The sequence below is a fragment of the Neomonachus schauinslandi genome, chromosome 8 (assembly GCF_002201575.2).
Source record: "Neomonachus schauinslandi chromosome 8, ASM220157v2, whole genome shotgun sequence".
NCBI lineage: Eukaryota > Metazoa > Chordata > Mammalia > Carnivora > Phocidae > Neomonachus > Neomonachus schauinslandi.
This window is the reverse complement of record NC_058410.1, coordinates 52,401,949-52,416,370: the sequence shown is the minus strand read 5'-3', so window position 1 is coordinate 52,416,370 and position 14,422 is coordinate 52,401,949. Positions and strand designations below refer to the sequence as shown.

The 14,422-nt window shown below is 43.3% G+C and overlaps 1 protein-coding gene across 1 annotated transcript in view; it reads left to right on the top strand.

Moving 5' to 3' along the window:
• The window catches only part of AFG1L (AFG1 like ATPase), a 228,824-nt gene extending 214,665 nt beyond the window's left edge, over positions 1-14,159 (top strand). Inside the window, exons 12-14 of the mRNA XM_021693462.1 lie at positions 8,248-8,388; positions 11,914-12,027; positions 13,987-14,159. Of these exons, the coding sequence (XP_021549137.1) occupies positions 8,248-8,388; positions 11,914-12,027; positions 13,987-14,115 (384 nt within the window). The 3' untranslated portion in view covers positions 14,116-14,159. The remainder of the gene's footprint in view (positions 1-8,247; positions 8,389-11,913; positions 12,028-13,986) is intronic.
• Positions 14,160-14,422: the final 263 nt, after the last annotated feature.

Below are 14,422 nucleotides of genomic sequence, written 5' to 3'. Positions count from 1 at the left end.
GAGAGGTAGCACAAGAGGAAAGAGGGTCAGAGGGAGAAGCAAACTCCCTGCTGAGCAGGGAGCCCGATGCGGGACTCGATCCCGGGACTCCAGGATCATGACCTGAGCCGAGGGCAGTTGCTTAACCAACTGAGCCACCCAGGCGCCCTAAAAATCAGCTTTGATTTGAAATGGCTAGGTGCAGTTTCTGATTAAAAATCTTCAATGATAAAATTTTTTTTAAAAATATGAGCAGTAAGCTCTTTTTTTTTTAAGGATTTTATTTGTTTATTTATTTGAGAGAGAGAGCATGAGAGGGGGAGGGTCAGAGGGAGAAGCAGACTCCCCGCTGAGCAGGGAGCCTGATGTGAGACTCGATCCGGGACTCCAGGATCATGACCTGAGCCGAAGGCAGTCGCTCAACCAACTGAGCCATCCAGGCGCCCAATGATAATAAAATTTTTTAATTTAAATTCAATTAGCCAACATATAGTACATCATTAATTTCAGATGTAGAGTTCAGTAATTCATCAGTTGCATATAACACCCAGTGCTTACCACATCACGTGTCCTCCTTAATGCCCATCACCCAGTTACCCCTCCCCCTCTCCACCTCCCCTCCAGCAACCCTCAGTTTGTTTCCTATAGTTAAGAGTCTCTCATGGTTTTTCTCCCTCTCTGATTTCTTCCCATTCAGTTTTCCCTCCCTTCCCCTATGATCCTCTGTGCTGTTTCTTATATTCCACATATAAGGAGTGAAACCATATAATTGTCCTTCTCTGACTGACTTATTTCGCTCAGCATAATACCCTCCAGTCCCATCCATGTCGATGTAAATGGTAAGATTTCATTCTTTCTGATGACTGAGTAAATAGTCCATTGTGTATATATACCACATCTTCTTTATCCATTCATCTGTTGAAGAACATCTCGGCTCTTTCCATAGTTTGGCTATTGTGGACATTGTTGCTCTAAACATTGGGGTGCTGTTGCCCCTTCAGATCACTACATTTTATCTTTGGGATAAATACCTAGTAGTGTAATTGCTGGGTCATAGGGTAGCTCTATTTTTAACTTCTTGAGGAAACTCTACACTGTTTTCCAGAGTGCATTCCCACCAACAGTGTAAGAGGGTTCCCCTTTCCCCGCATCCTTGCCAACATCTGTCGTTTCCTGACTTGTTAATTTTAGCCATTCTGACTGGTGTGAGTTAGTATCTCATTGTGGTTTTGATTTGGATTTCCCTGATGCCGAGTGATGTGGAGCATTATTTCATGTGTCTGTAGGCCATTTGTATGTCTTCTTTGGAGAAATGTCTGTTCATATCTTCTGCCCATTTCTTGATTGGGTTTTTTGTTTTTGGGGTGTTGAGTTTAATAAGTTCATTATAGATCTTTATAGATCCTTATCTGATATATCATTTACAAATATCTTCTCCCATTCTGTAGATTGTCTTTTAGTTTTGTTGACTGTTTCCTTTGCTGTGCAAAACTTTTTATCTTTTTTTTTTTAAAAGATTTTATTTTATTTATTTGAGAGAGAGAGTGAGAGAGAGAGCACAAGAGGGGATAGGGTCAGAGGGAGAAGCAGACTCCCCGCTGAGCAGGGAGCCCGACGCGGGACTCGATCCCGGGACTCCCGGCAGTCACTTAACCAACTGAGCTACGCAGGCACCCCAAAAGCTTTTTTTTGTTTTGTTTTGTGTTTTTTGTTTGTTTGTTTTTTGACAGAGAGAGACACAGCGAGAGAGGGAACACAAGCAGGGGGAGTGGGAGAGGGAGAAGCAGGCTCCCCGTGGAGCAGGGAGCCCGATGCGGGACTCGATCCCAGGACCCTGGGATCATGACCTGAGCCGAAGGCAGTCGCTTAACCAACTGAGCCACCCAGGCGCCCACCCCAAAAGCTTTTTATCTTGATGAAGTCTCAATAGTTTATTTTTGCTTTTGTTTCCCTTGCCTTTGGAGATGTGTCTAGCAAGAAGTTGCTGTGGCCAAAGGAACATGATAATAACAATTTTTAATGATAATCTGAAGAAAATTTGAAGAGAAATTTTTGATAGTTACCGTCTTGTGTGAACAAGAATCCTATACACATAGGAATGTCAGAAGGTCTTCCATGTCCAATAATGGTGAACTCCATCATTAGGACAATGAAGGAAGATGGATGAAATCAGAATTAGTGTAGGCTAATATGTATTTCTTGCTCATATCACCGTCCAGTATAGGTTGGCCAGGTCACTGCTCATGCCGTCCTTCTTAGAACCAGGCTTTGTACCTGTTGTGCTTCTAGCCCTCTTTCAAGTCTTCAGAGCCCATCTGTTCAGCCTGCAGATGAGTAAAGGAAGTGAGGATTCTGTGGGCCAGATCAGGAAGCCATGCTGTTCACTTTTTCTCACATTCCACTGGCCTGCACCTGATCACATGGCCACAACTAAACACAAGAGTATGAGGAATATAGTCTAGCTGTGTGCCCAGGAACGTGAGGAAGACATGGATAGTGGTGAGTGCTAGCAATCTTTTAAAAAATGAGCCTTTAGCAGCCTCACTGGGTCAGTGGGACAAAAGTCAGAGTTTAGGGCCAGTCAAGGATGGGAACCCAGTAAACTGTCCCCCACTTTGGATGGAGCCCCGAAGGACTGCATGCTAGGAATAAGTGTGAGCCAGAAGTCAACCAGCTCTCTAATGGACTTCAGTCAAATTCAGTGAGCTGAGTAACTTAGAGTGCTTCAAGCCTTGAACTTGGATTTTTTTCTACAAGTATTCTTTTTTTCAAAGATAAAATCCAATACACAAAGATAACCAAACATATGAGGAGACAAGACACTGTGGATGTGAACAAGCAAAAAGAACAAATGATAAAATTAGGAACTCCAGGTATTGGAATTATGAGTCCATATTTTAAACAACTAAGCTTACATATTCAGAGAGGGTTTTGTTTTTTGTTTTTTTTGTTTTTTGTTTTAAAGACAGGCTTGGAAATTTAAGTGTAGGGGTCTAGAGACTATAAAGTGAGATATATCAGCTTTGGAAAAGAATCAATAGAAATTCTAGACCTGTAAAGCACAATAACCAAAATAACTCAATGGATGAGTTTAAGAGCAGATAAACCACAGCTAAGGAGAAATACAGTGGATCTAGAATATAGGTCAGAGGAAAGTGTCCACAATGAATCGTGAAGAAGTGAAAAAAGGAAAATAGGAAATAAAGGATAAAAGCAATGGAGAATATGCAGCTTAACCTAGGTTCCCTCAGAGAGCCGGAAGGGGGAGAGAGACGGAGAACGGAGCAGAGGCAGTGTACGTATACAGACGGCCTGGGGACTGTCCGACATTGTGGAGAAAAGGATACGGACAGCACACTAGTTAGTCATCCAGCTTGCATGGGGAAAATGTGCTCAGGTTAAGACATGATATAAATGGGAGTATATCTACCTGCCTGTGACGTCACTACGCCTTTGATCTGGGCAAGTCTGGTGCTTGGCTGCAAGAGCTAACTGTGAACTACTGGGGGATGCTGCCATCCACCTCATCCCCTCTCTCTCTTGCTCTGCTAGTGTGAAGCAGCATAAGCTGAACGTAACTGTATAACTGAAGTCAAATTTTACCCCAAATATGAAATCCTTTATGCTTTTGTCACACTGTAAAGGAGAAAATATATGTTCAGCCTTATGTTTTATTTTCTTTTTAAATGTCCCTAAAAAAATTCTACTTCTATAGCTTAAGAAAACCTTGGGGGAAAAAATGTCCATGACACAACTCATGTTATGATCTCACACGTGTGAGGTAAGTGATAAGATGCCCATTATAAAAATGACCCCCCAAAAAAGCATTATTGTTTTTGCTGTTTAAAAGTAAGTAACACAAGTTCATGGGGCAGGGAGCAGTGGGGAATCAAAAAAGTACAACAAAAAACCAAAATTCATCTTTTATTCCACCACCTAAAGGTAACTGCTGTTAACATTTTAGTCTATATCTTCCTAGACTTTTCCTACGTACATACTAGGTTATACAACAAAGACTTGCCTTGGGAGTGGGGAGTTTGAGCCAACTAAGAAAGAGTGGGATTTTTTTTTTTTTTTTTTTGGTAGGTAGTTCAATTGTTTTTGGAGACAAATGGATATAAAAGAAGGAATAAGCCTGCTCCTCGGGCTATGTTGTGTTTTATGCATCATTCATTCACTAATTCATTCCGTAAAGATGAAGCCCTTCCAATGTGCCGTGTGCTGGGGTAGGGGCTGTTCGTTCTGTGGGCCTGGGGCCCTCCCCCACATGTGGTGCTAATGGTATTACCAAAAAAGTGGGAGGGAGAGGGCCTGAGACAGACGCTATTTTTGTCATCTATAAATGACTTCATGGAGGGCTAAGGCGCCTGGCTGGCAGATATTTTGGTAGACCGGAGACAGCAGGAAGGAGCAGAGGAAAGAGCTTTTACCTCCTGAGTACAAAGGCAGAAGCAGACTGGAGTCAGCCAAATCGTTCACTCATTTAGGCTGCCTGGCCTCATGAGCTCAGGAAAAGGTTATTTGATAGTTAATAAAAAAATAGCTACTGTTCATTAAGTATCTATCTGTTGTATGCCAAATAGGTACTATGCATATATCATTTCATTTGCTTTTCACATAAACCCTGTAAATAGCATTTATTGAGCACTTACTGTGTGACGGCCACTATTATAAGATTTTACATGCAGTCAGTACAGCGAGGCCTCAGGACAAACCTGAGACATGTCCTGCCATGATCCCCCATTTACAGATGAGGAAATGGAGGTTCAGAGGGATTGCTCAAGGTCACATGACTGGAAGTGACAGACCAATGAGTCCAAAGTGTCTTAACATGGTTTTTGCCCACAGTTGTTTGACTTATTTATGTAAGGAAGAATAGCACTTCTGAGTAATAAGGAAACCCCCAATCTCTCACCAGAATCAGTCCTGAAAGTTTGTCACTTCTTGGATACTTCAACATCAAAGCCAGTATAAGAAAACACTCTTTTAGATACCTTCTAAAAACTTCATATTTTAAATTAATATAATCTTATTGGAGCTGATTTCCTTGAAGATGTCCTTCAGTTAATACACTTCATTCTTCCTATGTTTTTTAAAAAGATTTATTTATTCTAGGAGTGTAAGGGGCAGAGGGAGAGGGAGAGAGTCTTAAGCAAACTCCTTGCTGAGTACGGAGCCCCAGGAGGCGCTCGATCTCATGACCTTGAGATCACGACTGAGCTGAAATCAAGAATCGGATGCTTAACTGACTGCACCACCCAGTTGCCCCCATTCTTCTTATGTTTTTAAAGAAAAAAGTAATATTGTTATCTTTTTTTGTGGCCTAAATTGGGATTTCTTTGGCAATGCATAACATTTCTTAGTTTTAATGGCCTTTTTTTTTGTGGTGGTAAAATAATACATGATGTAAAATTTGCCATTTTAACCATTTTTAAGTGTACAGTTCTGTGGCATTAAGTACATTCACATTGTTGTGCAACCATCACCACTGTCCATTTCTAGAAATCTCTTCATCCCAAAGTGAAACTCGGGATCCATTAAGAACAGTAACCCCTCATTGCCTCCCATCACCATTGTTTTTAAAGGAGATAGATAACTATATAAAGCTTAATTTTCTTTACGTGAATGAGCACATAATTGTTTTAGGGATGTGAAGGAAGGGGATATTTGCTAATATAACAGCAAATGCAGAACCTACTGACAAAGGTATATAATTTGTAAAAATAGCTGAGTGGGCAGAATCCTGATTTTCAGTTGCCCCAGGCACTTCAGGGCACTCTTGATGATGATTTTCCTTGGGCCTGTAGTTATACTGATAGAAATCACATCCGTGCATAAAGAACGAGTTTAATTATACATAACTACATACCTAAGATGAGCTTTTACATTTTTTTTTACATATACTTTATGATTTACAAAAGATGAGACACTAAATTCTAACTGATCTCAAAAACATGGTGTGTGTCACCCTCAGAGCCTGAGTGTCTTATTGTAGGAGTTTTGCTTTTTATCCGAAGAGGCCGTATCTTGCCCCCCCCCCCCCCCGCCGTAGGGAGTTGTCTTCTTTACGTGGGATCCCACAGTCTCCGTTGGTCCCTGCTGTGACCCTGAGGACTGGCAGATGCACAAAGACTGATTTAGGGTTTTGGATATAGCTAGTGGTGGAACAAAACTAACTGGTCCTATTGAGAACGACACTTCTTTACGTCTTCAACTTGTCAGTATTGAGCCTAATCCTAATCCTTTGGGCTCAAAATAATCTAAATAAAAAGCAGCCAAAGTGATATGGGTGTAATGTGTGCCCTAGGCACTGTGCTAAAGACTTTACACATATTCTTTCATGTAATCGTCACCTAGGAATCAAACTCCCGTTTTATAGATAGGAAAACTAAAGGAAGAGAAAGATGATGTGACTTGCCAAAGGTACCATTAATAAGTAACAGACTGAGGATTCACTCCTGTCTGTAACAGGCCTAACAGCAGGGTTCCCTCGTAAGAGAGCCAAGGTTAAACAGACAAACCAACAAACCCCACACTCCAGTCCCTTTGTGGCCCAGTGAGTGGGAGAGTCTCAGGTAAGGCCAGGCACCAGGTCTGGAGGTAAAGGCTGACCAGCCAGGGGAGGGAAGGGGGAAAGCAAGAGTCCCCTCTTCCGGCCCCATTTGTTACCTGGTGGGTGAGAGGAGATGGGAGGAAGGGACATCTCTAAGCAGATTTACAAAGAAGCTGGGTTATTCTTTGTGCTCTCTGCCATTTCCTCCCCTTTGCCCAGGGTCTCATAACTGCTGCATCCTTCTTAGAGCTGCTCTCCCTTGAGGGAACCACTCCCCCAGAGCTTCACTCTCTGATTTACTCACCTCCCCACACCTCCATGAGAAGTCTCTTTTCCTGAGTGTGACTGGTTTCAGCTGGTTGTTAGGAGACTGTAGGCTTAAATGGATGGGCTCTGAAGTGGGGATGATGGTCTCCCTTCCTCACAAATCCCTAATTCTCCCAGGAACTTAGCCATATCTACATTTCTGGAAGAAGTTTTGATGCAAATGACTCCCCAAGTGAGGGAGACATTTCTGGACAGGGAGGAGTATTGACAGATTCTGCCAGAAATTGAGGAGGCTCAGCCATCTGTGTCCCAGGGATGGGTCCTGGTGATCCCGGAGCTTTCAGAGGTATCTCAGAGTAGCTCCTGGCCCACTCAGGCCCTGGTCTTGTCCACACTCTAGCAGGGCCAGAAACATCATCCACATGCAACTTAAAATGAAGAGAGGTAATGCTTGCTGGGAATGTTCTTAACCCCAAAGAATGTGTTTGCAGATAGTTTTCATAATTTTCATGAGTTAAATTCATGTTTCAGGGACAAGTGCCTTACATCGTAGGTGGCACCTTTGTGGATAGTTTTGTGAACCTTGAGTGTTGTACCCTCCTCACATCAAGAGGGAGAATGCTGCACCAAATTATGCTCAGGTCTCTGTCTGCTTCTGGTCATTAAACCCTCTGGCATTTCCTACAGAAGTTAGCCATCCATGTTCACTACATTGTACCTGAACAACTGTAGTTCACATTGAATGAAAAAGATTTTCTGATGAGTTCATACTGAAACATAGTCTTTATTTCAAAATGGTGACAGGGGAGTTGGCATGCCATTATAAGATGGCTCCATTTAACAGTAGTGACAGTTTGCAGTTGAACCATAGGAAGGATTGGGGAAATGTTTACAGTTATGTCATATAAATTAAAAAATGTCTGGGTTTAGGACAGGGACCTACAGGGACCTACAAGGTATCAACTGAGGTGGCTCAAGATATTTTGTCACTCCCCACCACACTCGTCTTCTGTCTGTCTCTCTTTTTAACATTATTATTTTTTTTTTTAGATTTATTTATTTGAGAGAGTAAGAGAGAGTGAGAGCACGAGAGAGAGCACAAGCAGGGGGGGGAGGGAGAGGGAGAAGCAGGCTCCCCGCTGAGCAATGAGCCTGATGTGGGGCTCGATCCCAGGACCCCGGGATCATGACCTGAGCTGAAGGCAGATGCTTAACTGCCTGAGCCACCTAGGCACCCCTCATCTTCTCTCTTGTCCCTTTTCTGCATCACTATTACAATTACAGTAGACACCATCCTTAGCCCGCAGTGAAAACACTGCTCCATTTGGTCAAGTTACCCCAAAGCTGCCACCTAGATCAGACCGTGACCAGAAAAAGAGGTGTTTTCAAATTCAGGGCCACCGGAATTGGCTTCAGTTTTCTAGTCTTTATTTTCATTTTAATTACAGCCACTTGGAGCCAGTGACTATCTGGAACTGTCAAAGAATTTTGATACAATATTCCTACGAAACATTCCACAATTTACGCTTGCAAAGAGGACACAAGCTCGAAGATTCATAACCCTCATTGATAACTTCTATGATTTCAAGGTAAGGATGTAGTGTGTTTTCTCAAGACTAAACATTTTGGACTGTGGAGTCAGATTGCCTGGGCTGGAATCCTGGTTTATTCTCTGGGCCTCAGTGTCCTCATCTACAAATTGGGGAAAATAGTATTTCCTTCAGAGCATTGTTGAGGGCAAAATAAGCTAATCCATGAAAAGCACTGAAAGTGAAGCTTGGCACAAGCCAAATGCTGTATACATAGTTATCAGTGATAGCAGTAAAATCGTAGTATTGTAAGGCTTCCATCAGAAGACTCTGCAATATCAACCATGCCATCATGCACCAGACCTAGCGTGTGTGCACTACGATGTACAGCGGAATGCCTTACCCACACTGAGTGCTCAGTCAATTCACGAGTTGCATGAATGCATGATTGGATGGAAAAAATAATGAATGAACAAATGAATGAGTGACTAGAGACCCTCCTCAGTATTGGAGCTCTCTCTCCCTGTGACCCAGAAACCCTCATAACTAGCATTGCATCATTGTTTGTTGGTTTTAGCCATGTGTTTTAGGGTGAGTTACGGAGCCCGTGTCCATTCATCAAAGGCAGAACAGCCCATTGATTAAAGAGTGGGCCTCGGGGCCAGGCTGTCCGCCTTGAGGACCAGCTTAATCTCTCGAGCTGCAGTTGCCTTCTGTAGAAAAAAGAGGGGGGAATAATGGTACTTACTCTATATGGTTGTTGCAAGGATTAAATGAACACATAAGGCACTTAGAACATTGTGCGGCATGGAGTCAGATTTCAGTGAAGGTGAGCCACTATTTATAGTATATATCTGTGGGGTGCCTGGGTGGCTCAGTTGGTTGAGCATCTAATTCTTGGTTTCGGTTCAGGTCGTGATCTCAGGATCGAGAGATCAAGCCCCACATCAGGCACCAGCCTCAGCACGGAGTCTGCTTGAGGTCCTCCCCCTCCCTCTGCCCCTCCCCACCGTGCTCAAGCTCTCTCTCCCATAAGTCAATAAATCTTTTTAAAAAATAGTATATATCTGGGGCGCCTGGGTGGCTCAGTTGGTTAGGCGACTGCCTTCGGCTCAGGTCATGATCCTGGAGTCCCGGGATCGAGTCCCGCATCGGGCTCCCTGCTCAGCGGGGAGTCTGCTTCTCCCTCTGACCCTCCTCCCTCTCATGCTCTCTCTATCTCATTCTCTCTCTCAAATAAATAAATAAAATCTTTAAAAAAAATAGTATATATCTGTAAATACATACTTATAGTAAAAGCATAAGTACAACTTCAAAATAGAGTTAAGTATCATTTTACTGTTAGATATAATTTTTCTCCTTATTGTACAGAAATAGAGCAGTGATTCTAAAATTGAAGGGATCTTGAGGGGAGGAGGAAAGTACCAGAATCCACTGGGAGGAAGAGATGAAATTTTAATGTTTCTTTTTTTCATTCATTCAACAACCTTTCTCATACCAAGTGCAGTGCTAAATATTAGAAATTCAATGACAGGCAAAAGCCAGATCTGGTGCCAGCCTTCATAGAACTTAGAGTCTGGTGTCAGAGAAGCATTAATCAAATATCCACAGAACTGAATGTAAAGTTGCCCCTCAGCGCTGGTCTCTTGGAAGGCTTGAGAGAGGAGTATGTTGCCATGAGGGTCTGGGGGAGAGTAGATTGATCTCTGTGGGGGTGGGGGTGGGCCTAGGGAAGTCCTGCTGAGGACGGCCTACATCAGAATCCCCCTGGGCTACCTAAGATCCATGTTCCAGAGCCCACCCCACCCCAGCCCAGTAAATGAACCCTCATCCTAGAGGATGGACGTGAAAACCTGCATGTTTGCAAGCCACTCAACTGTTGCTTGTAAGCGCTGAGAAGTGATGCCTAAACGCCAATGCAGGGGGGACGTTTGTAGCAAAGGCCCTGGGGCGGGCCTGAGCGCAAAGGGCAGCTGGCTTGGCTCAGGTGCAGTGCTGAGAGGAGCCTGCCATAGTGAGTGACATCCAAATGTGGCACATGATCCCAGGGGGCCAGCGTTCATGTGCCGGCCTCTGGACAGCAGGGAGCTGAGAACACCAGAGCAAGGGGATCAAGTCCCGTCACTTACCAGACACTGCTCTGAAATACTCATGTTGGGTCTGGAATGAAGGGAATGAGCCTGGAGGTGGCCCTCTGTTTTTAGAGGGCTAATGCTTCAAGAAAAAAGTGGTAGAGGGGCTTTAGTAGGTGGTTCTTAGAGTGGGAGGATTGATAAACTCTTAACTTGTCTACATGGCAGCTAGGAATACCTTAAAGAAAACATATGGTCCCCAGCCCTCTGTCCTACCCCCGGTCCTATCTTACCCCCACTGTTTCACTTCTTAGTTAATGGGAAGGAAGAGTTCTGTGGCGATTTGATGGAATACCAGAACCACTTTCCTAACATTTGCTTTAACTATATCACACATTTAGAGTTTGTGTTCTTTGTTTAAAGACTAGTTGAAATTATCTTATTTCAGAAATTGGGAGCATTAAATAGACATTAGTCTAGAATGTATTCATGGAAATTGGTGAAATCAGAGTATTCATATCTAAATAATGAAAGAAGTGTCATTTGTGATTAAAAGAAATGTATAAGAGGAGGTAGAAGGCCATTCAGATATGGAAAAACTATTCCCAAATGTCATACATTATTTTAAGGTATTGGCATCGTTGTTTAATGATGTTTAAAGGGTAGCTGTGAATCCTGAAAACAAATTCAGGACTTTTTAAACAACAAGAAGAGTATGTTTTGTATTTAAACTGGTGGACATAAAATTTATAAAGATTTTTATAAAAGGTGTTTCCAGTAGGGCGCCTGGGTGGCTCAGTCGGTTAGGCGACTGCCTTCGGCTCAGGTCATGATCCTGGAGTCCCGGGATCGAGTCCCGCATCGGGCTCCCTGCTTGGCGGGGAGTCTGCTTCTCCCTCTGACCCTCCTCCCTCTATGCTCTCATTCTCTCTGTCACATAAATAAAATCTTTAAAAAAAAAAAAAAAAAAAAAAAAGGTGTTTCCAGTATATGATCACATATGCACATTCACTCAAACACTTGTGTAATCAAGAAATATTAATGTCAAGCTTAGTCTTTTTGAAGAATGCCTTGGTAGGATGCTGATATAAATGTGGGTTCTAAAAATTCAGGGTCTAATTAGAGTAGCGATGCACTGAACTTACCAGAGGTGGTAACCTCTTTGCAGTGCATGAAAAGTACCCCCGCATGCACGGGCCCAAAACAGCCAGGTGTAAATGTCAGCCTCGGGGTGTAATGGAAAGACCACTGGACTTCGAACTGGGAGACCTGAGCTGGCCTCATGAGCTGAGACCTCGCCAGGCCTAAAGTCACCCAATAAAACCTTTGCTCCCTACTTTATAGGATGTTACAAGCTGTGTGGAAATATTTTGAAAAGCACTCTGCAGCTTAAAAATATCACACAAACTAGCTCCCTGTGATGACAAACAGATTTTATTTTGTGCGATATTTGTTCCACCTTGAACTTGTGAAATGTAAGGAGTACTACCATTCACTCATCTTCCTCTTTCAGGTGCGCATCATTTGCTCAGCATCGACTCCTATAGCAAGCTTATTTTTGCATCAACATCATGACAGTGAGTTGGAGCAAAGCAGAATACTGACGGATGATTTGGGGCTGAGCCAGGTAGGCAATATTAACAATCTCTTTTTATTATAAAACAGCCTAATTGTTTTTGGTTTTATACGTGGCTACATTTTGAAGAAGGAATGCAGTATGTATTTAACCATTGATTTGCTGCTCCTTTTAAAGCCAAGAGAGCAGGCTTTTTCTCCATATCACTAAATGTAAAGAATATAGTCTTAGGTAGAAGGAATCTTCATGATCTGTTTTTGTATATAATGAAAACAAAGACCAGAGGGGTGGACCCGTGGGCCTGTGGTCACACAGCTGACTAATGGCAGGCCAGAGCTGGACACCAGGGACCCGTGTCTGGGTCTGGGCTCATTCTGCTACACCATGCTGCCTGTTCTAGGTACTCTTCGTGTCTCCTGGATTTGTAGAGCGTGAGATACAGTATCCAAGCATGTGGGCTAGCTATCCCAGGACCAGGGAGTGCCTGGGGCCCTTGGCTTACAAAGAAATCCATTATTCATCTGCCAGCCCCATTCCGTAAACATTTCAGGAGCACCTGTGGTGCAGTGCTCTAGGGACACGCTGTGGAAAACGAGCCAGTGCTGGCCCAGTTCTCCTGGAGCTTGGGGTCTGGTGATTTGCTCCAGGCCAACTGGAAGTGATTTTACATTTCCTTCTTCTGTATGAACATGGCAGGATATATTGCTCAACAGGTGAAATATTAGTCAAAATTTTAAAGCTATCCATAAACACTTACCTCCAGAATGAGGGGAGCCCCATCCTTCCCCCCCCAGAAATGGAAGGCCATTTGGAATGAGGAAATAGTTCCTTAGTGACCCGAGTAGAAATTATGCATTCTTAGGAGTCTGGGGGAAATGAGGCCTATAATACATTAGAAAGTGAACTTTCCAAATATGACTACTTAAACCTATGTGTAGAAATAAGTAGTTGCTTATAAACCCATATGCTGGGAACCTTCAAAATGGTGGTTTCTCTAAGAGCAATACATCTGTCCAATAATGTATTTTACTGTTTGAAAAAATATACTTGAGGGGCTATATCATTTGTTTCTAAAGTTCCTTAAATCATTGGTTCTTCCATTTTTCTCCATAGGATCAGGATTCAGATATAGGGTCAAGCAAGCTCAGCATGCGGGGCTAACAGTATATGAAGAAATGAGGGCTCACGACCACAGGGTCATGTGGTTTTGCAGTGGGTCAGCGGGAATGCATGGACCAAGGAGTCCAGAAGTTTTCTCTGAGGAAGTGTGGCGGCAACCCCCTAAGGAAAGAGACACAATTTTTACTGGCCACAAGCCCATGTTGGTGTCACCCGTCCCAGGCTGTTTGCTGGCCTCACAGAGGGATTCCCAAACTTCACCCTGGTTAAGTAGCTCAAGACCCAAGGCAGCTCTGCCTTCCCAAAGTAGGCTCGCAGGCCAGATCTGCAGGCCCACAGGAGACCTCTCTGTCAGCCGGTGCGGAAGAGGCTCTGCGGAGGCTTGTCCTCAGGGCCTCCTGTGGGGCACGTGGCACCGCCCGTGGTGCTCCGGAGGAGGGTGTCAGCCTCTTCCTAACTTGCCTGAACTGCTGGGGTTTTTTTGGTGTTACTTATCTCTGGCGTACATTTCTGGAGAAAGAATTCTTTTTCTGACATTGTCTCTCCTTTAGGTTTTGCAGAAAATTTCCATCCTGCAAAAACTTTCTTCATGCAAAAATCTTCATATTTGGATTTTGGGGCATTGGTTCAGCTTTAATCATTCTTGTTTTCCCTATTGTTTCCTCCCTGGTAATTTGTTCTGACGATTGATTATTGGTTTAAATTAGTTAATTCTCCAGTCTAGTTTAAGAGATCGTATATGGAAAAAGTGTATAGAACATTTTATGATCTAAACCTAAGAAGTTGTTTTAAACCTGTACTTAGTTCTGTAAATTTTTATTTGTGGTAGTTTTAATCAGTGCTGGGTTGTTTTGTTTTGTTTTGTTTTTTTAATTGTATTTTGGTAACCAGGACTCAGCAGAAGGACTCTCTATGTTTACTGGAGAAGAGGAGATCTTTGCATTTCAGCGCACGCTTTCCCGACTCACGGAAATGCAGACTGAGCAGTACTGGAATGAAGGGGACAGAAGCAAGAAGTAACCATTGCTTCTGCATGAATAGAACTCTGGACACATGATTACGGCAGGGAGAACTCTTTTTTTTATGGGACTTGAAGGAATCATTTTTCTCATCATTAATTATGCACTTTGTCCTCTGGACCATTTTTTTTTTTAAAGATTTTATTTATTTATTTGAGAGAGAGAGAATGAGAGAGAGCAAGCACATGAGAGGGGGGAGGGTCAGAGGGAGAAGCAGACTCCCCGCCGAGCAGGGAGCCCGATGTGGGACTTGATGCGGGACTCGATCCCGGGACTCCGGGATCATGACCTGAGCTGCAGGCAGTCGC